Genomic DNA, 25,072 nt, shown 5'->3' with positions numbered 1-25,072 from the left:
AGTTATGTAGTAGATCCCGTTCTTAGCTAAAAGGAGAAGGAGATAGAGGGAGTCTGACTAGACCAACCAGCCTCGCAGCAGCAGAGGGCAACATGCCCTCCCTTGCCCACACCTAATTTTACTGTTCACTTTAACCTGGACTTGTGGAGAGAGGGTGAAACAGGAAATAAAGCTGGATGTCATTCATTTATTCGTTCCCTAATCTTATTTCAGAGGTGATTTTTACAGTTGATAAAATAGCAGAAACTTAAAAGGGGGAAAGAAGAGGAGGCCCTACAGTGGCAGAAGTCAGGGAAACCTGGATTCAAACCCTGGTTGTCCTCCAGATTGCTCTGTGATCTTGGGAAAGTTACTTAACCTCTTTGAGCTTCAGTTTTCTTATCTGCAAAATGGGGGTGATAATAAAACTTCTTACTTAAAGTGGCTATAAAAAAATCGTTTACACGTATAGTTAACCTTGTTGTCAGTGTTTAAAAAGAAAAAAAAAAAATTAAGGCCAAAGGAGAAAATAAAACAGAAGTAAAATCAGAGGCGAAAATCAGCCTCAAAGGGCATGTTATGCTGATCATTAACTGAACCAGAAGTTTAGTTTTGTAAATACACTATTTGTAATTTAATGCAGTACAAAATGTTTATATTTTTTCCCAACCAAGTTGTACATTTCTGTAGGACAAAAACTGTCTTAAAATCCTTTGAATTTTCCACAGAATTCAGTCCATATTGGGTACTTGGTAAATATAAGCTAATTTTGAAAACATTCAAGTCCTTTTAAAAAGAACAAGAAATCGCTGATTTTGAAATCTGAGCCAGTCCCATTCAAAAATCTCAATAGGATTATTTATTTATTTGGGTGCACTGGGCTTTAGTTGCGGCAGGCGGGATCTTTAGTTGTGGCATGCAAGATCTAGTTCCCTGACCAGGGATCTCACTAGGGCCTGCACTGAGTCTTAGCCACTAGACCACCAGTTCCCTGGGATTTTTAAATGAAATTTAGTAAATTGATTTTTAAATTTATCAGGAAAAGAAAATTTGTGAAAATACGTTTTTTTTTTTTTTTTAAGGTCCAATAGGAAAGAGCCTGATTTATGAGGTATCAAAACATATTATAGAATTTTGGTAATTAAAACTTTGTAGAATTGATGTATAATGGGCAGATGGATCTGTAAAACAGAAATATAAAGTTCAGGAACTGTCTTAATTCAGTGTGATGATTGAACATATGGTAAAGATAACACTTCAGATTAGGGGAGTGAATAGATTTTTCAGTATACAGTGTTGGTGCAAGTGCTCATCCTTTAGTAAAATAATTAGAGAATGTCCTCCCTCTTCTCATATATTAAAGTAAATTCCATGTAGTTTAAATATAACAAGCAAGCGCTACAAGTGTTAGAAAACACTATGTTTGTAATTTTGGGAAGGAAGGTCTTTCTAAGCAAGATAAAACCCCAGAAGTCAGAAAAGAAGTGACTGATAATTTGACTATATGAAAGTTTAATAATTTGAAATGATCACATAAAGTAAAGGTAAGGGGTAGATTGAAAGAAAATAGTGATGATATGTATAACAAAAAAATTAATTTTACAGGCTACATAAAGATTTCCTGTAAATTAGAAGACAGTCCAGATGGGCAGAAGACAACCAACACTTCAAAGAATATTTAGTACAAATGGCCAATAAGCATAATAAAGCTGTTCAACCTAGGCAGACTATAATTACTAATTAGGTAGTAATTTGGGAAATGTAGTTGAAGTAAAAACAGGGCATTTTTTTTGCCCGTCAGATTTGCTGAAAATAAATAAAATGATCAACTCCTGTGTTGAGAAGAATGATAAGCTCTTGTGCTGGTGATGTGTAGGAAGTCAGGGACCCTAATATAATGGTGGTGGGACTATAAACAGGTCTGGCTCTTTGGATAGCAGCTTCGTAGAATAGATTAAAAATGTGCATATCATTTGTCCCAGCAAGTCCTTTTTTTAGATATCTGTGTTTGAGAAATTGTCACTATGTGTACATGGAAGCATTTACAAATTGTTTACTGTAACATGATTTATAATAGTGAAAAACTAGAAATAACCTTGTGGCTGAGACTTCTGTGAAAGGAAGACTTAGAGACACAGAGGCATTAAGAAAAGAAAAATAGTTTAAGAAAAGAAAAATACTTTACTTGGCAAAGTTCTGCAAGGGAGTCCAAATTCAGTACTGGCTTGCTGATTAAAAAATACAACAGGTATTTGAAGTAAAAACCCACAGGGTTATAAGGTTATAGTTAGTCTGTTCATGGTGGAAAATCAGACATGATTATCAGAAAAATATTGCAAGCTTCAGAGAAAAAAATTGTTTTGTTAATGGAGTGAGTAATTTACACAAATGGGATTAAGGTTTCTTCTATTTTAGAGACTAGAACCAGATGTAATATATAGTTTTTGGTTGTTTGTTTATTTCAGGGTCAGGGAGTGAAGTGTTTCTTTTCCTTTTTTTCTTTTTCCTGGCTGTAGAAGATGACATTCCTTACTCATTGGCAGGACAGGATTTCAGTTTTGTTCGCTCGCTGCTGGCTGCTACCCAATGTCCATTATCCTTTTTTAGTTACAAAATCTTAAATTTTGTTTGAGACAGCAGTGCATTCATGTAAAAGACCACTTTTTTTTTTCAGCTTCCTTTGCAGCTAGACATGGTCATATAACTAAATTCTGGCGAGTAAGATAGAACTGAAAGTATGGTACGAACCTTCGGAAGGCTGCATTCGAGGAGCTGGCTTAGCTGGGAGATAGACCATTTTGTTTTTTCTTCCACTTGCCTGTAACAAGATGTGTTGGCTGGGCTCATGAGGCAACCTTGGAAAAGGAAGCCATATTCTAGGATGGTGGAGCTGAAAAATGGGGCATGGTGTCTGAAGACCATAGAGTCTACCTGCTGTCCCTGATTTGTCTTATCTCTGAGCTTCTTTCACATAAGAGAGAAATAAAGTATCTTGTGTTAATGACACCCTTATTTGGGTTTTCTGTAACACAGATTCAGACTTAATCCTAACTGACGCAAATCTAAATGTTTTTTATTAGGGGAATGGTTTAAAAATTTGGGCACATCCCTGCTATGGATCCAGCTACAGAAAATGAGATCAAGTCATATGTTGTTCTTTAACTAATGATTATCAAAAAAGACTCCCTTATTTATTTATTTTGATTCCATTCATCTATTCAAGGATTCTCTCAAACAAAGCCTTTTTTAGAAAGTATCTCTCAACTGTCCTAGAAAGGATTGCCCACTTGTCTGCACTTCTGAAATATTTTTTGCTTCTATTATCCTTTGGCACTTAGCCTGTGTAGACTTGTGTTGTTAGTTATCATTTTAATGCAAATATAACATCCTGGTTTCCTGGTTGGACCAGAGCCCCCTTCCGGCAAAGAGACTTAATTCATCCATTTGTTCAACAATGAAGATTTTGTTTTGCTTGAGCTCCTGCTCTAACAGAAACACCATGTTTAGTGGCTGAGTGAACGTAAAATTAATAAGAAATGATCTGTTTCAGGGATTTTACTGTTTTAGTGGAAGTGGGGCATGTGCACCTATGAGACGGTGGAAGAACATGCCTTTTATGAAAGAAATTTAGCAAATACGATGCAGGTTTGTAGGAAAGAGACCATATTTTATTGGGGCAGGATTGATAAAACACTGTCGTCTTTATTTTTTCTCTCCATTCATTCATCTCTGTTTCTGTGTATATTAATTTATTTCTCCATCTACTTTGAAAAAATTATTTGAGGCAGCTTTTAATAATAAATATACAAATGTTGAGAGGATTAGAAAACAGAGAGGGAAAGGAAACAGTATAAGTAGTCCTGTTTGACTATTAGATGGGAATAAGAGTGGAATTTTGGGAAAATGGGGCTACAAAAGTAAGATGCCAGCATTTTCGCTCTAGGAATTTATCCTAGAAAAATTAAGGTTTATTTTCATGCAGGAACCTGTATATGAATGTTCATATAACAATTTTATTGGTATTAACCCCAAACTGGAAACTACCCAAATATCTTTCAATGGATGTATGATTAAACAAATTGTGATACATCCATTCAATGAAATGCTACTCATCAATACAAATAAAGAATTCTGTGTATGTAACAGTCATGAAATAATTATGGAGATGAAGAACAGATTAGTAGTAGCCAAGGTAGGGGTGGGAGTGGGGTGTGGTGGGTAAGGTATAAAGCGGGTAACAGAGGACGTTTTGTGGAGATGGTACAGTTGACTATGGTGGTGATTACCCAAGACTGTACACATGACAGATTGCACAGAGCTATGCAGTAGAGCCTACATGCGTCTGTGCATGCACACGCATGCACACACCACACACACACGCACACACGCACACGCATGAGTATAACTGGTGAAATTTAGATGAACAGTAGATTGTACCAGGTTCTTGGTTTTGATATTGTGCAGGAACTGTGTAAGATGTGAACACTGGGGAGAGCCTGGGGAAGGAGAACATGGAAATTCCTGTACATTTCTTTGCAACCTGATGTTCTTACAATTATTTTAAATAAATGGTTAAAAGAGGTTATTTTTTTTTTTAAAAGGATAGAGCCAGAGGAGAACAGTGAATACATAGATAAGGAGTTTGTACCTAATTTTGTAGCTAATGGGTAATTATCAGAAAAATTTAAAGAAATAATTAGCAAGATGAGAGCTGAAATTTATAATAATTATGTCACAGGTAGGATGTAAGATGAACTGGATCAGGAGGAAACAACAGGGAGGCCAGCTGGGATGCTGTTGTCCAAGATATGTTTTTCCTTTAAATATTTACCTTTTTTAGGTTGTGGGGTTGAGCAAGAGTGATGGTTATGTAGAAGAAAATAGAACTCCAGGAAAGTCATTCATTTGAAGATGTTTACCGAGCACCTATTTTATGATTGACAGACATGGTCTCTGCTTTCAAGCAGTTCATAGAGGGTGGATTAGGCAATAAGTAAGTCAGAATATACCTAAGATTAATTTCAGAGACTATAAAGTTCTGTGAATAAAATGAAACTGAATTTCAGCAAAGAGTGACTTGGGAGGGAGGTTCTTTAAATAAGGTAGCCACGGGAGGAATCTCTGGAGTCTAGATGAGACTTCAATGATCAGAAGGAACCAGCTTTATAAAAATTTTAGGGAATAGTGTTCTAGGCAACTTGGAGAAACAAGTGTGAAGGCCCTAAAATGACAAATATGTTTCTAGCCTTTGTGCCTGGAAGATAGGAATAGCATTAAACCAGAGGAGTTTAACTTCAAGAGGGTCGGGCAGTGGAAGACATGGTAAATTTAATTTGGGACAGATTGTATTTAAGCAGTTGGCCAAACCATCCTGGAGGGCTGAATGGGAACATGGTAGGGTAGTACAGCTGAGGGAAGGTGTTTGTGGGTAGAGAAGACACTGTTGGAAAGGGAACGACGAAGATGTGAGCAATAAGTTGATGGAAACAGCAAGGAGGATCACTTGGGAGCACTGGTGCTGTCATCGATCTTTAGAGAAAAGATGTAAGGACTCCTGGTTCGGGAAGAAGGCAGACATAGCTTTTCAAGTTAAGAGAACTGGATAAAGGCTTGGGCTGAATGACTTTGCCTTTCTTAAGACAATTTTTAGATAGTCCTTTTCCCTATCTTTTAAAATTTATTTATTTTAATTGGGGGCTAATACTTTACAATATTGTAGTGGTTTTTGCCAGACATCGACATGAATCAGCCACATGCGCATATGTGGGGGCAGAAAAACAGGGTCTTAGAACTCTCAGCTGTTTTTGATGATGGTAGTGGTAGGTGCCATAGGGCCTTGACGAAGAGAGGTTAATTGAAGATTTGACACTGGGCTGGAAATAAGATCCATGCAATTAACTGGTAATTTACTTTAGTCAGACTTCCTTCTCTATTTGATCACTGTCATCCATTCAGCTATCCATATATACTATTCGTTTGTATCCACAATAGTAATAGTACTTGATGTTTACTTAGTGCTTACTGTGAGCCAGTCAAAATGCTCAGTGTTCTAGGAGCTTTATCTTATTTAATTCTTACCCCAGTTCCATTCGCAGATAAGGATACTGAAGCCTAGGCTTATTAAATTTTCCAGCTCATATAAGCTGATAAGTGGCAGAATAGGAACCTGTACGCAATTTGTGTCACCCCAAAGACCTGCTCTACTGCTCTTTACCTCAGAATTCCCATGGCTTTCTGTGGAAGCCTCCTGAGGGCTGGGACCTAGTTCCTGTGATCATGTGTAACTGCCCACATAGTTACATTGAGTTTTTAGTGCGAGAAACACGTCAGGTCTGTATTAGTTTCCTGTGGCTGCTGTAACAAATGACCACACACTGTGTGGCTGAAAACAACAGAAATGTAGCCGTGAGAGTCTGAAGCCATGGTAGTCAGCTGGGCACTCCCTCTGGAGGCTCTAGGGGAAAATATACTTTCTTGCCTTTTACTGCTGCTGGTGGCTGTGCATACCTTGGGCTGCATCACTCCAATCTCTGCCTCTGCCTTCACATGGACTCTCTTCTGTATCTTTTAAGGACACTCGTAATTGGATTTAGGGCCCACCTGGATAATCCAGGATGATCTCATCTCAAGATTTTGAATTACATCTGTGAAGACTCTTTTTCCAAATAAGGTCACATTTACTGAACTGAACAGGTTCTGAGAGTTAGGACACAAACATGTCTTTTGGGTGGCCACCGTTTAACCCTAGAAGTCTGATAGTAAAAATGTCTAGAAGCAAGTGCTAAGGGGGTTGTGTCGCTAAACTCTTTCAAGCCTGTGGTCAGGTCAAACGCCCTACAAGGACAGTTTGCACTTTGACCCCACAGCATATGGATAGTGAGAATTTGTTGGTGGTGGGGGACTAGTGAGTATATGAAGGTATGCTTTAAAGGGCTGGCATTTTGATATTTCGATTGAGCATCACATTTTAAGCCTGGGTCTCAGGAAGAGCTGGTGCTGATTTCCCGAGGTTGAGTTAGTTGCTCAGTTCTTTTGGCTCATAAAGCATTTTATTTATATCTCTGTTACTGTATTTATCAAGATTTATTATAAATTATTCACTTATATTTGTATCTCTCTCATTAAGTGTAAACTCCAGAGGGCATGTACCATGCCTTATTCAGCTCTGCTTAGTAAATGTTGAAGAAGCCAGTCAGTGAAGGAAAGGACTAAGGAAGGAGTTAAGCAAAGGGACATATAAATCCTCTATATTTCCCAGATCTGAACATGGACATATGAACAGACCATGAGGAGTAGAGTGTGAATTTATCATCATTGTATTATTAGCCTCTTGTGCCATGTCTGATACATACAAGAGTCTCAGTAAGAATGCTGCATAGAATAGAAACAGAAACAAATATTGAAATCTGAAAGCTTAAAGAATGAGATTTGATTGCCTCCTAAAAACAATACTGAAAGCAGTCTGAAAAATCTAATTTAAACTGCCACAGAAGTATCTGAAAACAATCAGCTTCATCATTTAACTTCATTTTATTTTTTTCATTTTTCTTCATATTTGGTGACTCTTAACTTAAGTCAGCACAGTTGTAGCAGAAAGAACAAATATCTGAAAATTAGGCTGAAGTCCTACCTTGCTCCTTACAGTGTATATGATGTTGAACAAATCACTTAGCCCCTCCCAACTTTGCCCCTTTATCTGTAGCATATAGGTAATCATGTTACCTATCTCCTATAGGTGTTATAAGGATTAAATTAGTTTGTTAAAAATAGTTTAAGTGCCTTACAAACAGAAGGTGTTAATATTGAAATATTTCTCACTTTTAAATAGAGAATAGCTAGAAAATGTTTAAAGAGGTGACTCATTAAAATACAAACCAGGAATAAAAAAACCTTCAAGATTTTGCTGTGAGAATTGTATTGATAATAAAGAGCAATAATGTCTTGAATGGTGTCTCTTATTAGTCCAGTACTGTATTTCTCATCCTAGATTCAGCAATGAATTTGTAAATTATGTAAATTTTCACTATAACTCCCAAGAGTAAGGAAGATAGATAAATCAAGAGAAAGAGCAAGTTATAACTGTAGTAACCCAGGAAAGAGATGAAAAAGGGCTTGAGTATGAAGTGGTAAATATTATATTGTAAGTTCAGGGACCTGCACTTTGGAAACCCTGCTCTAGTGGGAATCTAAATATTTGACTTCCATGGTGGTTGTCTTATTTATTATAGGACTTAGTGGAACCTATTGCTTAGAGTGGGATACCCCTCCCAGAACAAGCTGGGAAAATCTCCAGGATGCCAGCCAGGGCACTGAGGAGAGTTTCCAGGGATTTTAGGCCACTGCTACTCCCTCCCTTCCTGGAAAAGAATGCAAAGTGCAGCTTCCATCCCCAGATCCATTAAGCATTGTAGGCGCCTTGCCCAGTTGTTATTTTAATAAAGCTGGTTGTGCTCCTCAATTTCCCTTAGAGGGCCCCCTGGGCAGGCCAGCACTAGTAGAACCTTGCGTTTCCCCTCCGCTTGACCCACGAGCTGTCTGATGGAAGTTCTGCCTGTAGTATTAGTGCTGGCTTAGGAAGCTTGGCTTTCTTGCCATTGTCATGGGTGTTGCAACTCCTGGTCTCTGCAGATCAGGCCAACAACAGCAGAGTAGAATTGATGTGGATTTTGAGGGTGTTATGGGGAGATGACATCGCAGGAAGGAATAACTGATTTAAAGCTATTGCTTTTCTCTTAAAGGCAGGGGGCATGGCAGGACAGAAAGGAAGGAAAAAGAAGTAGTATTTGCCCTAAGAATCTATCTTCACATTTTTAATGTATCACTGTTCAAACTGGTACTTTCTGTGTGTGTGCTTCGTTGAATTTATTTCCACTGTATTTGAGTAGAATTTAGATGTAGATTTAGAAGCAAAGAATTTTAATAAATCATTAAGCCTTGGGTAGAAGCTCAGGGGTTTGTTCACCTTCTAATTTCCCAGCTTCAGATTCCTGTTAATTTTTTTTTTTTTTTGAGCTGTTTATGCCACAGTGTTCTTAATCTTAACTTCATCTGGGAAACTCTTACTAGGAAGAGTTACATTGGAAGACCAGGGTAACTTTCACATGCGTCTAAAGGAAACAACGCCGCTCCTCCCCTTTGTTGCCCCACCCATGCATCACTAGGAGAAATAGTATCGGAAAAAAAAGAAAAATTGCTGCTGTCTGTGACCACTATACCCACAGAAGGGGAGTGGCAGAGAAAATACCTAGCCATGGACCAGTCATTCCACCCTCTGCCTTGTGCTGCCTTTGCTAGGAGCCAACTTTCCCCCTTGGGTCTTTGGGAGATGCTTAATTTTAATTGACTCAGAGGAGTTGTACTTTGTGTCTGAAAACCACACAGAAATGGGAAGTAAAAGAGTTCCACTGCCCTCCCACCCTGCCCGTCCAACCACATACACATATACACACACAAACCGATTCAAGGTACTCCACAGCCTTCAAAAGGAATCTTGGGCTGGTACCAGAGTCTAGGCTTGTGACAGGCTTTGCATTCCCAGCAGACTTCTCAGAAATTAGGTGACCTCTGCTCATACTGAATGGACCTGTGTTGTAAACTTTGGCCTATGAGCAACCCAGAGGGGATGTACCTCTAGATTGGATTTTCCCCTTTTCATAAATGGTTTCCAAGCAATTAAAAATAGTCACACTAGGGGAGAGGACAGAGTACGCAGGTGCAGATTTCATTGCTCTGAAATGCTTCTAGTTTTGTGAGGGGATGCTAAATGTTTCTCCCCGTTCCCAACAGTTTCCCTGTCACTGGGCTCCATTTTTCATTTGCTGCCCTCCACATCTTTGTGCTTCACAGCCCATGGAATCTTGGCTTCAGAGAAATAAATGGACCCAAGAGAGAGTTATATTTTAAGAAACAGAATGATGATCGCTCACATTTTAAGTTAATAATAAAATCCAAGTGTAATTGGCCAGATCTTCCCAGCAGGGAGTGTGTGTAACCCGTCATCTGGGCAACGTGAGAATTTGGCACTTACGTGGCACAGGAGAGGCCACCCGCATACAGCCAGGGGGACCTACTTAGGAGCCTGTGGCTAAGAGAAGATTAAACACTGAGAAAGTTCTGTGAGCAGAGGGGACAGACAACGGCTGTGAAGGTGGGAGTGGAACTGAAGAGTTGTTTGTAGAGTTATGTGAATTGGGAAACAACCGAGGGTATATCTGTCCTGCCTCGTAAACATGCTCTTTCAAGCTCACACCTCCCCAGCTACAAGATTCTGAAAAGTGTATCCTTACTGATCCCATTTTTTAACCTCCGGTTACTCCCTGATCGATTTCTATTCAGTTTCTGTCTCCTTTTCTTCTCAAACTGCTGTCATCAAGGTTACTGATGACTTTCTTGTTGAAAAGATGAAACAAAACAATAGAAGCTGTTCAGTTTTATTTAACCTTTTCTACCTTGACTCACTGGAAGAGTCTGATGCTAGGAAGGATTGGGGGTGGGAGGAGATGGGGACGACAGAGAATGAGATGGCTGGATGGCATCACCGACTCGATGGACATGAGTTTGTGTAACTCCGGGAGTTGGTGATGGACAGGGAGGCCTGGCGTGCTGTGATTCATGGGGTCGCAAAGAGTTGGACACGACTGAGCGACTGAACTGAACTGAACTGAACCATGATTTGACATGTTTTAATTTTTGTGACACTGCTCTCTTTATCTTCTTCCTCTCGTCTTTACTTTTCAGTTTAAGAAGTTTTGCTGTTCTGTCCCACAGACATCTTTCCTTCTCTCTTCCTCTGCCTACTCTCTCTAGGGAATGTCAAGCATATTCATGGGGAATAGCAAGCACTCATGTGTCAACAATTATTCAGTCTATATTATTAGTTCATTTATCTTTTCTGAACTCCACACCCCATGTATCCTGTTTGCTTTTGAATGTTTCTTTTTGCATGGAATGCCCTAAAACTAACCTACATTCACCAAACCCATTTGCTCAAACTTTTTCTCCTCCTGTCCATCTGTTTTTTGGTAAATGACATCATCATGTCCTAATGCCAGAAACCTTGCTGTCTCCTTTGATAACAGCTTCCTGATTGATCTCCCTGTTTCCAACATTGGTCTCTTCAAGCAACAGACAGATTTGATTCTAAAGAATAATTCAGATTATATCAATCCTTGCTTAAAAGCTTTCAATGGCTTTCCATCACAAGTAGAATAAAATTCCAGCTTCCTTGGATGCTCTGCCTGACCTGCTCCTTGCCTTTCTCTGTACCCCTGCTCTCCTCACCAGCCCCTTTGTTCAATCTGCTCCAGAGACTGTGGCCATCTTTCACCCCTCGCTCACCTCAGGGCCTTTTGCTGTTTTGCTGCTTGGGATATTCTGACTCCAGATCTTTGCATAACTGGATCCTTTTTTTTGGCCTGGTTTAAATGTAACCTTCACAGACAGGTCTCTGCTGTTTATCCTAGTGAATTCAGCACTCTTCCTAGCCACCTTAATTGCTGTTTTGTAGTATACTTTGGAATTTTCACTATCTGAAATCATCTTGTTTCTATATTCATTGTCATCCTAGAATGTCAGCTCTATGGGAGCACAGACTTGGCTTTGTTTATCACTATCTCCTTGTTACCTTGAAGAGCGCCTGGAACAGAGTGGGTGACCAATAAATGCTTTTTAAATGAAAAAAAGGAAAAAAGGATAATATCCTTAGATCCTGAGTTCAGCCAGACTGCTTGCAGTTCCCTGAGCTACAACACACCTGCACATTCCGCCTTCTCCGCGTATAATGCTTTCCTCTTTTTCAGTTCAAATTCTGTTTATCCTTCAGTGCTTGACTCTGTCGCCTCCTCCAGGAAGCTCTCTCTGATCTGATGAGTTCCCGGTTAACACCTCCATTAGATGCTATAGCACACTGTGCATACCCTCATTATGTCAGCAGCATATACGCAGTTAGTATGAAATTGTCTGTAATGTGAATGTCTCCCCCATTAATTAGCTTCTGGTAGGGATAGTGTTTCATTTGTATCCTGAGCTTACTGGGAATCTATAACAACCTACCTAATTATTTTGTTGAATTATTTGTTAAATGATAGAACCCTTTGGTAATATAAATAAGCTGTCTCTCAAGTTCTTATACTTGCCAAGTTTTGCTTTTTAGACACTGAAGTTTTTAGAATGTCCATAAACTTACTTATAGAAAAGGTTATGGAAAAGTTTTCTGAAATAAAAATAACATCAAATACTATATTACAGTTTATTGTCTATTATGTTCTGTGAACTTCCGACATAGATTCTTATTCACAAATAACTTTTCAAGGTGTTTATAGTATTATTCTCATTTTACATACAAAGAAACAGACTTAGTTGTAGTAATCTGTTCAAGTGCGTACAGCTAACAAAGCAAAGCTGGAATTTGAATCCAGGTCTTTGATTTCTAAGGCCAGGCTCTTTCTGCTACACCATGCTGCCCCCTATGGGACAGTTCACATTTTAGAACTGTTTATTAAAAATATCAATTATTATCATTGTAGAACACATAAAATTAGCTCTTATAAGATATAGAATAAAGATACTTTGAATACCATTTTTTAAATTGATTAGAAAAATGGCATTATTTTCAACATGTTCTAGGTGAGAGTATTCATTATATTGCCTTTGACTGGTATGTTTTCTCTCTGTTTATAAGTATAAAAGGGTTTTGCAGAAGTTTGTGTTAACTATGTTTTTTTCAGTTAGTACTTGCCATATAAAGTCGAATTTAATTCCCAAGAGTGGAGGTGGCCTGCTAGGCATCTCCTCCAGCTTGTCTGTAAGTTGTCTCCAGATTGTTGTATCCATGATGAGACCAACCTGTTTATTTGGCCTCAGGCTCAGGATTCTAGTTTACCCAAGGTTTCTTGCTTTCCCATCTTCACCCCAGGACATTGGTGCGATGTTGGTGGGAAGTTTGCCTGGAACTCTTACCCAGGCTAGGACCTCCTTCCTGCCTCATTCCTGTCAGTCCCTATTTACTGGAGACTGGGCCTGTTTTCTTTACTCCCTGGTTTTGGTCAAATTCCTTTTGTATATTGGAAGCTTGAACTAGAAGTGGACTGAATCTTCTCCACTCCTAACTGGATATGATCTCAGGTCATTGCCCGAGCTTCCTACCCTCCCCGTTCTCATTTTGCTTCCTCTATGCTTCTAGACTCTTGCTGCTGAGCAGTGTTTTCTACTGCTTGCTGAGTCTAATGACTCAGCACAAACCTCATCAGTGGAGATTAGGACCAAGCATCTGGTGACTGAAACACAGAATTTTGGATCTTATTGCTTACCACTCACTGCCTTTCTTCTCTGCATCTCTGGGGATGGTGATGGTGATGGAAGACAGTCTATATGTGATGATGTAGAATTGATCTTCTTTAGGTTCTGCTCATCCGAAGGATCTATCAGCTTAGTGATCGATAAGCCAGAGACTGGTTGCTTGTATCTTGCATAATGTAGAGCATCCATGATCCACCTCATTTCACGCCAAACTTCATCTATTTGCTTTGGAAGAAAATGGTAAAAGACATTGAATTAGCTTCCCCGGTGATGCTAGTGGTAAAGAACCTGCCTGCCAATGCAGGAGACAGAAAGAGATGCGGAATCGATCCTTGGGTCAGGAAGATCCCTTGGAGTAGGGCATGGCAACCCACTCCAATGATCTTGCCTGGAGAATCTCCATGGACAGGGAAGTCTGGCAGGCTACAGCCTGCGCAGTCGCAAAGAGCTGGACATGACTGAAACAGCTTAGCGTACATGCATGCATTGAATTAGTGAGCAGGTTTAAAAAGGTGTCACGTTTCCCTGAGGGTCCAACATGGTACATTTTCTACAGATTTGGTCTTGAGCATGGGTGAAATATTTTCAACATAGATTTACTAAACCAGAAAATACCTCGTTTTTATAACCTTTTGTGTCTTGCATGTTTTTTACCCAAGAGGCTATTTCATTTAAGGCAAATAGTGAAAGACTTGGATTCCAGCTGGGATCCGAAACTTATTGGTTCTATAACAACCTTTGGCAAATCACTTGACCCCTTTGAGCCTTAGTTGCCTTATTTGTGAAATGTGGACAAAATATTTCTTTTATACGCCACAGGACTGCTGTGATGATTGGGTGAAATGATAAATTTGAAGGTGCTTTGTAAAACTGCAGGGTACATTTCTCACACATGTAAAGTGTTATTCTCAGCATGTAATGAAATATTCCTCATTAGGATTTATGGGGAAGGCATATGATAAAGTCTGAATTTCAGAACAGGTGGAGAAAGAAATGTACTTTTAGTCCTGTGTGAACTAGTAAAGCATTACTGGAATAAACAGCTTTGCATCTAATTTCACTGGGTGCCTTGAGCAAGCCATTAACTTCTGACCCATTTACCTCGCTGTGAAGAGAAGAGGCTGGGCTGGATGATGTCTAAGGTCTCCTCCAGCTCTGACACTTCATGATTTATTTTTGAAGAACCCTTAGAAAGTTGGTGTCACTCAGTTTCCAGCTAGAAGATGTTTATTGTATGAATACTACACAGTTAAGGTGTCTCTGATTATAGAAGCGACTATCTAATGTTCTGTTGTATTTTCAAATTTCAATTTTTAGAGTCTTAATCTGTACTTAAAGAATACTCTTCAAAGAATATCCACAAACCAGACGCTCCCAATAAACACAGAGTAGCTTCTGAAACGGTGGCAGTCCAGAGTGACAGGCAAGTCTGAGTGAACTAATGAATGGAACTGCATGGTTGGCTGCCGTTTTCCCTTGCTTTCTGGTAATGTTCTATCCTGGAGTGACAGAACTGGGCAGAGTTTTTAGTGTTGTTAATGAAAGCAGGAAATTGAGCTTCAGGCTTTGTCAGCCAGTGAGTTGGGCTGAAGGTTCAACAGTGGCAGGCCCACTGAACATTATATAGGGAAAAATCTGAAGTTCAAGGGGTAAATAAAGTGGAAGTTCCATTTAACGCTTGGACAAATTTTCTTAATGAGATTGTTGCTTCCTCAGCTAGCTTTTATTGATCCCGCCTCATGCAGCATACTCTCATCTCAAAGTGAGCCACTGCATGACTATGGACAGCTTTCAGAGGTCCTGCCAAGGCAGGTACTGTGCTTCTGTACCTTTTACTCTTGGCTGTGCAAAGAATAGGTACTCAGTAAATGATTGTTCAGCCAATGAAGGTATGAGTGAATGGTTATCGAATATCTTAGATCTCTGTCCTTGAACAGAATTATTACGAGGATTAAGTAAGATGATGTAGGTGAGTGCACACTGTAAGCTGTACATTCTTATAAAATTTTCAGTTGTTACAATAACAACCACGGTTACTGAAGTGGACGGAATGTGACCTCCCAAAATATATGTCTACATCCTAATCCCTGGAACCTGTATTACTATGATAAAAGAGTGAATGTTGCCTTTTATGGCAAAAGATGTGGTTGGTAAGGATTTTGACGGGAGGATTCTATCCCAGATTATCCAGGTGGGCCTTGATTCCAGTGGCGAATGTCTGCATGAAGACATTCTCATGAGAGTGAGGCAGACGGGGATGTGGCCGACAGAAGAGGAGGCTGTGTGACCACAGAAGCAGAGATTGAATTGAGGCAGCCCAAAGTCAAGGGCTGCCAATGGGCACCAGGAGCCGGAGGAAGCCAAGGAAAGATTCTCCCCCTCTCCAGAGGGAGTGTGGCTCTGCCGACACCTTGACTTTAGATTTCTGACCTTTAGAACTGTGAGAGAATAAATTCCTATTGTTTAAGCCACTCAGTTTGTGGCAATTTCTTGCAGCAGCCTTAAGAAATGAATACAATTATTAATAACTTGTTCTCCACTTGTTCTCTTTGGATAGGTTGTTTTAGCCTTACTACTGAGGATGGATAGTGAGATTTAGTATAAAAATTTTAAAACTTACGTGTAGAGACAGTGTTTATTTCTTTTCTCAGTGATGAAGTGAAGAGGTGTTAACTGAAGAGAAATCAGAAACATAGGTGGAGGGAAACCTACGGACTGACTTTAACGGACTTAGCTAAGTAGCTCTAAAAGAAGCACAATTTTCACTCATTTTACCTTATACTGTTGATCTAAAAATAACTGACAACATAATCCCCTTGATTTTAAGGTCCAAATACAACTTCTAAAGACTTGCTGACATGTTTTTAAGAAAGAAAGACCATGAACTCACTAGGTCTGTTGGTTAAAAGTTTTGCATCCATTTCTCACTTTGCCCTCTAAAAATTTTGGTTTTCATCCCATAAATTACACTCCTTTCTCTGTACGCAGGCAAGATAATATTTTTATTAAAATGTAAAGGTGATTGGTTTTCTCACAGCACAGTTACAAGGTGCTTGAGGGGATGATAGATTGGCTATATTTAATGAGCTGTGTTTCTATTACAGCTTAGGCGCATTTGAAGCATTCCAGTATATAAATTATAGCCTAATTGCCCTTTCGGCTTTAGCAGCTCCAAATATGCCCAGTGCCAAGTCTCCACACTCTGACATTTCTGCCGCATGTGTTGTCTGTAAAGGCTGTATACCTTATCTATGATTTTCTACACCTCCCCCGGCCCAGCCCTTCCTCTCTGGCTGCACTCCTTGGCTTCTTTTCCCAACTGTATTTACATAGACTCCCTTGCTCTTTACAATGTTTGGTTTGTGTAGTGCCTTCAACACTGTCTTAGATCTGGAATCACACAAATGCTCCCACAGCTGGCACTTGCCTCTGCCGATTATGGTGTGTGGTGGACTGGGCGGTGGATGCCAGTGGGTGAATGGCTGCAGCTGGTTTTCATTCTGAGCAGGAGAGACTGAGAAGCTCAGTCTCGTTAAGGAGAGAGATGATCCTGCATTAACTCTAGTCAGTGAAATTATCCATGTTGGATGGAGCAAGGCAATCCACTGAAGGCTGTGGATGCAAGATGGTCTGGTTTTAGCCTGACCAAGAAGTGCTTTCTTGAACTCTTGGAGAACTGGCTTTCATCCAAGTCTCCGTTTACCTGGCTGGCTAGCTGGAGAGTATGTAGAGGGGGCTCTCAAGTTACCTGCTTTAGAAACCAGAGCAGGCTAGAACTTTAAAGAATTCCTGGCCTCGCTTGCCTTCATCCATCCCTCTTAATGGTGTGCTGAAAAGGAAAGAGAAGAAAGCAGCGGAGCCATAGACTAGGTGAGAAAGAAAGGGGTGAGGACTGTCATCTGGAAGAAAGAATGGAGCCAGGGACTCTTGGAGTGTGTGACAGGCTAAAGAAAGTCAGTGTTCTTGGTTGAACATAATGGATTCAGGGGAGCCTTAGTTGGAATAAAGTGGAAATAGAACCTAAGGTAAAGTTAGGTTCTATAAAACTATTTATGGCTGTTAAAGAAGTCATGAAATGTTAGAGCCAGCTCGGTGCTTAAGAAGTCATCCAGTCCAATTCTTACAATTGAGGCCCTTGGATCAAATGAATTGTCCAATAGTCCAAGGTTTATCAGTGGAAGATGCTGGACTCAAAATGTATGCTAACTGAATTCTGGTCATTCTTCTTCTTACTATGCTCCCCTATCCCTTCCATTAGGTTCAAAAAATATGCCAATCTTTCATATCCTCCTCCTGCTTCTTTCTTCTTTGTCCCACCCGCTTCCCCGTCAGTATTTAATTTTTACTAGAAATAAAATAAATGATGTAAATGTTTTTAATTTTTAAATAGTGTGCTTTCAGGTCAAGAAAGCAAGTAAGTCCTTGAAAGGTTTATTTTTTTAGTCTAAGAGGTCACCTAAAATATCTCATTTAGGATGAGAGAAGTAGGATAGGACTTGTCTGGCTCACACTTTGCAAGCATATTACAGTATCTTCTTCATGAGTACTTAATAAACCCCCAATCTTGCATATCATGTTTTAAAGTATTTTCCCTTCTTATTAATGAATGAATGTATAATTTATTGCATACTTATTATGTGCAGGCACTTCAGTGAAATCGTTATATGTATTATCATATTGAATTCTCTCAGTGACACTGAAAGCTAGTCCTACCATTATCATCCCTATTTTACAGATGAGGAGATTGAGAGAACTTTATTTGCCCAAAGTTCACAGCATTTTCTCATCTTAGGTCCTCACTACTTGCTTGGAGGGTTGTGTAATAGCTTTATATCTGGTTTCCTTGCCTTCAGTCTTCTCCTTAAGTCTAGGAATGACATGCAAATTATTTAGTAGCCAATGAGAATGAGTGCGGGAGTTGGTGACGGACAGGGAGGCCTGGCGTGCTACGATTCATGGGGTCGCAAAGAGTCGGACACGACTGAGAGACTGAACTGAACTGAGTGCTTACTGTGAACAACCAGTGTGGCCACACCAATGCGAGTGGGAGGAATATCCTCCGCTGCTCGACTCTATCTTAAACATCTGTGAGATTCTATTACTGACTTTCTCCAACACTTTGGCTGGGTACCTATGGCCTTACAGCATCAAGTACAAATTTCTTACTGTGGTCTCTAATAAAGCCTCATGTGATCTGGTTTCATTGCTACTTTCATCCTTACCTAATTTTTCACTATTGTCCTTTACTCAGTTTATGGCCAGACTAATCTTGATTATACAGCATTCCCCAGCTACGATTTTTCTGCTCTTTCTCCCTCATCTGTTTATACTTTTTCTTTGGCAGCTCCTCATTCTGTTTCTCCTCACTGTAGACTGACCTATTCCATCCACCCGGCCCAGCTCAGATATCAGTTACATCCTCTAAGGCATTTTTTTTTTTAATGCCCACAAATGTAAGTACATTTTTACTTCTTTGTGAGACACAAAACATTTTTACTTTATTTTTTTATATTTCTCTTTTGGTGATTTGCAGAAGGAAATGGCAACCCACTCCAGTATTCTTGCCTGGAAAATCCCATGGACTGGGGAGCCTTGTGGGCTACAGTTGATGGGGTCACTAAGAGTCGGATGTGACTGAGTGACAAGGCAACAAATTTGGCGCCTGAATCATTTTTACGGATAGTATTTATACACATTTCTTGTTCACCCTGATGAGTTTTAAACGAAGCTCAAGGACCACGTGTAATTCAACTTTGTATCTCCCCTACAGTGCCTGACGCTTGTGTCCAACAAGTGTTACATTTATCAGATTGACCTGAGTATATGTCAGAGTGGTGGCCATGATGGGGCTATTGCTGTTACACAAGCCCCCTCTTATTCATGGTTTGCTTTCTGCAGTCTCAGTAACCATTGGTCAACTGAGGTCTGAGAATATTAAATGGAAGATTCCAGAAGTAAACAGTTCATAAATTTTAAGTTGCCAGTGTTCTGAATAGCGGGATCAAATCTCCTGTCATCCTGCCCAGCCTGCCCAGGACGTGAATCATCCCTCTATCCAGTGTATCCCACCTGTTAAGTCACTTAGTAGCCACCTTGGTTATCAGATTGCTGTGGTATCATAATTCTTGTGTTCAAGTAACCCTTATTTAATTAATAATGGCCCCAAAGTGCAAGAGTAGTGATGCTGGCAGTTTGGTTATGACAAAGAGAAGCTACAAAGGGCTTTCTTTGATTGAACAGTTGAAAGTCCTATACTTAATAAGGTAAGGGAAAAAAACCTGTATGATGAAATTGCTAAGATCTATGATAAGAATGAATCTTCATTCCATGAAATTGTGGAAAAGGAAAAAGAAATTCCTAGTAGTTTTGCTGTTGTACCTCAGATCGCAAAAGTCATGGCCACAGTACACAGTGCTTAGTTAAGTACACAGTACACAGTGCTTAGTTAAGATGGAAAAAAGACATTCAATTTTTACAATAAGCTATTTTGAGAGATAGGACATTCACATAATTTTGTTACAATATATTGTTATAAGTGTTCTATTTTATTATTGTTGCTAACCTCTTACTGTGCCTGATTTATAAATTAAACTTAGCATAGGTATGTACGTATAGGGAAAAATAGTATATCCAGGGTTAGGTACTATCTCCAGTTTAAGTCATCCAGTCTTGAGATGTATCCCCTGAGGTTAAGAGGGAACTGTGCATTTATTTTGTGAATTGGGTTATACTGCAGTCTATGGGGTCGCACAGAGTTGGACACAACTGAAGCGACTTAGCAGCAGCAGCAGCAGGCATAAAAGGGCTTCCCAGGTGGTGCTAGTTGTAAAGAACTTGTCTGCCAGTGCAGGAGATGTAATAGACATAGGTTCAATCCCTGAGTCAGGAAGATCCCCTGGAGAAGATCCCATGGCAACCCACTGCAGTACTCTTGCCTGGAGAATCCCATGGACAGAGGAGCTTGGCAGGCTATAGTCCATAGGGTTGCACAGAGTTGGACACCGCTGAGGCGACTTAGTGTGCACGCACGCACAGCCATAAAGATCATAAGATTTGTCCAAGGGATTTAGGGGCACTTTCAGACCAGATCCAAATTCTCTTGATGATTTCTCCGTCCCACTGTCTCAAGACCCTGAGACGTCACCATAGGGCTCACACATTTTTAAGCCTTTATAGCTATGCATTAAAATGTCAGTTCTGCCAGAAAGAAGTCCAAAGAATGAGAAATCTTATGTCCTGAATTTGAGTTTACATAAATGGATGAATCATTCTGTTCTTTTTCTCTGTGATATTGAATTGATTAAAACAGTTTTTCCTTCTGTTGGAATTATCATTGGGCTACTGGGTACTAATATGCTGATCTCTACTTCTTCTGGCAGTTGTTTTTCTCTTCAATGTGGGAGACAACAGCTACCCACCACGGGGCCGATAGAGCTCTTATTAACACTGATTTATCTGTAGCTTTTTCTTAAGCCTTTGTTTAAAAACTCGTATTTCCCCCGAGTTCCGCATTTTAACCAAATCAACAGTCTATTTGCACATAATGGTCTTTCGCCCAGACTGCTGTTCTTTCCCATGCTTGGTTCTCATCCTCACCACCCTGTCCCTTCCTTCTTCCTTCTAACTCAGATAAAACAAACTGTTACCTGAATGAAATCTAAAACTTGCTGGTGTCTTTGTTTGGCAGCTGCAACTTCGCTGTCTGAGATTGCTTCCCTCAGGGACTGTTGGGTATTCAGAGAATCCAGCTCCACAACAGCAGAAAGGCGGCAATACAGACTAATAAATTTCTCCCTGTAGCTGCAAAAATGAACTGGAAAATGGACAAGCAAAATAAAACATGTTAAGATCTGGTATCAAAATAGAGAAATTCATACCTCAGAGAAAACAAGCTGAATGAAAACATGATTTATTAATCCTATCATTGGAAAATATTAGGCCATAAATAAATTATAAATGTGCTCTTAAGGGGCCAGTTGTCTGGCTTTAGTCAGACAGTATTCCCTTTTAAGGTTTACCAAGTCCTGGTAGGGTATGGGGAAGTGGAGTTGGCTAAAGCTGCAGTTTATGTTCAGCCCCTAAAGTTGGGCTACTACTGGGAAAATAAGTTTGCTTACCAATTTAAAGAGAAAAAAAAAAGGCAAGTATCTATTTGAAACCCAGTTTTGATTGCCATGTCTGATTTCTAGTGTGTATCTTGTATGTTCCTTTCCAAGGCCAGAAGTCCCAGAAGATAAAAGACGTGTTTTTCTCAGGGTGTATTTTGTGTTTTGTCTGGCTGGAAAACTTCCTAAGGACCTAGTATGATGAGTTTTGATTCTTCTCCTGCCTCTCCACTCCTCAGCTCCTCTGGAAAGATGCTGGTGCAGACCACTTTTGTCTTCCCCTTCTTCTCTTAAAGGATAACGGGCTAGAAGCCAGTGGAGAGAGCCTAACCTTCATCTCTGCCGTGGAGCAGGGAGAGAGGGGTGTGGGTCCCAGCCTGACGCAGGCAGCCTGAGGTGGTCAGACTTTTCACACCTCTCTGATCGGCTCTGCTCACATGCCATAACTTCAGAGTCCACTAAGATGAGGCAAGCATTCTGATTCAGACTTGCGTAGTACCAGACTCTTCCTGGCCATTGCTGAGTTTGGAAAGTCACTTCCCAGGAACCTCACTCACTCCGTGTACCTCTGACCTGTATCAGTGTGCTTCCTGCTTCGGGAATAGGGCTGTAATAACCCAGCAGATCTGTGGAAGCATTTTTATTCTGGCTTCTTTGGTGAGGAATTCTAGGAAGAACATCTAATTACTGCCCTCAGGCCTCTTTGCTATTGATTCCGGAGACCTGGACCTGGCCATTTTGGGAAACTAAAACCACACTACCTCAAAACGGGGCGTCTGGTCATCTCCACACCTCACTGAGGAAGCCCTGCTTCTCTGCAGATTGAGAGATGTTGTGTACCCTACAATTCCCATCTTACCACTGCCTGCTTCCTTGCTTGATTTTCCCTCAGGATGAAACTCAGGTGAGGGTAAGGGTGACCTGCTCGGTTTGGATTTCCTTGTATTGAAGGGGTAGAGAAGAACGGAGTGAGGGCTCCAGTGGCCTGTCCTTAATCCAGCTGGGCACTAGTTCAAGAAGTGGTTTCTGATTTCAGGTAGTTACGGTTCTGGGTTTTTTTTTCTTTCTGTCTTGTATTAGATCCCTCCTTCTACTTCCTCTGTTCTAACACTTCCTTGTCTGACACACAGAAGAACTGATCTCAGTAAATGCAAATAATTGAGCTCTTCCCAAATGATCTACATTTCAAGCTTTCCCTTGATTATACACTTCTATAGAGCACCTTCTTGACTCAGGATACAATCCCAACATCACAGTAAAGCAAGCTCCTTGAGATCTAGGATTTTAATATATCTTCAGTCATATCTTCTATCATGCCTTCCGCCCTCTGCCTGCATTGACTCTATGCTTTGGTCAAGCTGAGCCTACTACAAGTGTTTTTGTACTTCCATGTTTGTGAACATGCCATTTCCTTCTCCTCCAGTACCTTCTCTGCCAATACCTTCATGTCAGCTTCTTCTAATACTTGAATATTCAGGTTAAATATCTTCTCCTCAATGAAATCTTAACTGGTACCTCTTTTACTCCAGGCAGAACTAGTTCTGTCTTTTGTGGTCCTAGACCACTTGTTATTAAATACACCAGGACATTTATTCTGGTTTATTGTAATAATGTGTTTACTGGACTGATTTCTTTGAGGGCAAAAACCATATCTCCTGTTAATTTTTATTTCCTCAAAACCTGGAACACTATAACTTCTCAAGTCAAGTGTTAGTTGCTCAGCTATGTCCGATTCTTTGTAATCCCATGGGCTGTAGCCTGCCAGGCTCCTTTGTCCATGGGATTTTCCAGGCAAGAATACTGGAGTGGGTTGCCATTCCCTTCTTCAGGGGATCTTTGTGACCCAGGGATCAAACCTGGGTCTCCTGCACTGCAGGCAGATCCTATGATGTGAGCACCAGGGAAGCCGACTTCTCAGTTACGGTTCATTGCCTGAATGAACAACGAAATGTACGCCATGATCTGAAGAGAGCGGACCTCTATTCCAAAGCCTCCTTTCCCCTCTTACTCTCTTTCCTCAAGGTGCGTTTGAGTTTCCTCTTTCAAAAGGTATATTTCAAGTCTGATATTTACTGGCTGCTCTACAGGAAAAAGTCAGCTTACTCTTGACCCATGTAGCTCCCTGAATGTGTCTTTATGCCTTTCAAGAAGGAATCATATCCTGTTTGTACTTGACAGATGTCCTCTCTTGGCTGAAGAGTGAAGAGAGTGAAGTGTCTCACAGTCTGCCTTTCCAAACCAAGTTGCAAAAGAAAAAAAAAAAAAGATCATCTATTTTTCCTTCTTTCTAAAATATGACTGGAAGATAGAGGCACTGAAGGATTTCTTTAGAGGAAATGCTATCAGTCCCATCTGAATTCTAGAACGCCGGGGTGTCCACAGCTCCCTCTTGCTGCGTCTCTTTGTGGTCAGAGCCTCGGACCAGTGGGTGGTCTCGCAGCGCCCACACGGCCGCGCCGCCCGCCACAGTGAGCTCCGAGGACCTTCTGCCGCCAAGGACAGGGCTTCCCTCTCCTACTCGAGTGGTTTTCATCGGAGCCTTTAATGTCACTTTAACAAATGTGACTTTAACATAGTCTTTTGTGGTTTAGCAATGATACATTTGGTAGCCATCACTGAGAAGGGGAGGATAGACTGGAAGCTTCTAATTTTTTTCCTAATGTGAATCACATGCATTTTGCAGGCAAAATGGTATAAGGATACAAAAATGCATTATCCCAGACCGCATGATTTGTTAGTAATTTACAAACGAAGACTAATTTTCTGCGGTGTTTTCTCTGTCTTTTTTCTTTATAAGATAGTGACAGACTAAAATGCCGTCAGCCCTGACACTGGAAGTCAGATTACGGGTACTGTAGGGCGGAAAGTACTCAGGCTTAGGTATAAGACAGAACTGGATTTGAATTATACTTCCCACTTACTACCTTCATAATGGGCATATAACCCCAGGGAGACTCAGGTTTTTTTTATTTTTTTATATCTAAGACAAGGATAATAATGAACTGTGGTGTTGGAGAAGACTCTTGAGAGTCCCTTATACTGCAAGGAGATCCAACCAGTCCATTCTAAAGAAGATCAATCCTGGGTGTTCATTGGAGGGACTGATGCTAAAGCTGAAACTGCAATACTTTGGCCACCTCATGCGACGAGTTGACTCACTGGAAAAGACTCTGATGCTGGGAAAGGTTGGGGGTGGGAGGAGAAGGGGACGACGGAGAATGAGATGGCTGGATGGCATCACCGACTCTGTGGACATGAGTTTGAGTGTACTCCGGGAGTTGGTGATGGACAGGGAGGCCTGGCGTGCTGTGATTCATGGGGTCGCGGAGAGTCGGACACGACTGAGTGACTGAACTGAACTGAACTGAACTGAGGATAAAGCAACATAATAATAAAGTGCCTAGACAGCATGTAGCACAGCAGATGCAAAATGAATTTTTGTTCACATCCCTACCCTGTCCCCCTGGGAAGAATGGGGCATTTAGTCGTTTGAATATTAGAACAGGATTGAGGTTAGAATATTCTTCCTAAAGCTCTCTTACTCAGTAGAGTCCTATCAGTCTGGGCCATGTAGCCTACCTAGTCTGGAAGTTAAGGAACCAATAAGATTAGCTCTTAGGGTCACTTTAGTTCTATGGTTCTCTGCCAAGGTATCAGAAAGAGCCTGGGCATAAGATGCCTCTCTAAAGATT

At 40.5% G+C, this 25,072-nt stretch overlaps 1 protein-coding gene across 1 annotated transcript in view; it reads right to left on the bottom strand.

Annotated features, from left to right (window-relative positions):
• The window catches only part of ANKFN1 (ankyrin repeat and fibronectin type III domain containing 1), a 303,707-nt gene that overhangs the window by 5,978 nt on the left and 272,657 nt on the right, over nucleotides 1–25,072 (bottom strand). The window contains exons 17-18 of the mRNA XM_055399005.2: nucleotides 20,922–21,088; nucleotides 13,287–13,500 (exon numbers count right to left, since the gene is read on the bottom strand). Coding sequence (XP_055254980.2) covers nucleotides 13,287–13,500; nucleotides 20,922–21,088 — 381 coding nt within the window. The remainder of the gene's footprint in view (nucleotides 1–13,286; nucleotides 13,501–20,921; nucleotides 21,089–25,072) is intronic.

The sequence above is a fragment of the Moschus berezovskii genome, chromosome 20 (assembly GCF_049115385.1).
Source record: "Moschus berezovskii isolate FMDL1 chromosome 20, NW_MosBer_1.0, whole genome shotgun sequence".
Taxonomy (NCBI): domain Eukaryota; kingdom Metazoa; phylum Chordata; class Mammalia; order Artiodactyla; family Moschidae; genus Moschus; species Moschus berezovskii.
This window is presented reverse-complemented; position numbering and strand designations above follow the sequence as displayed.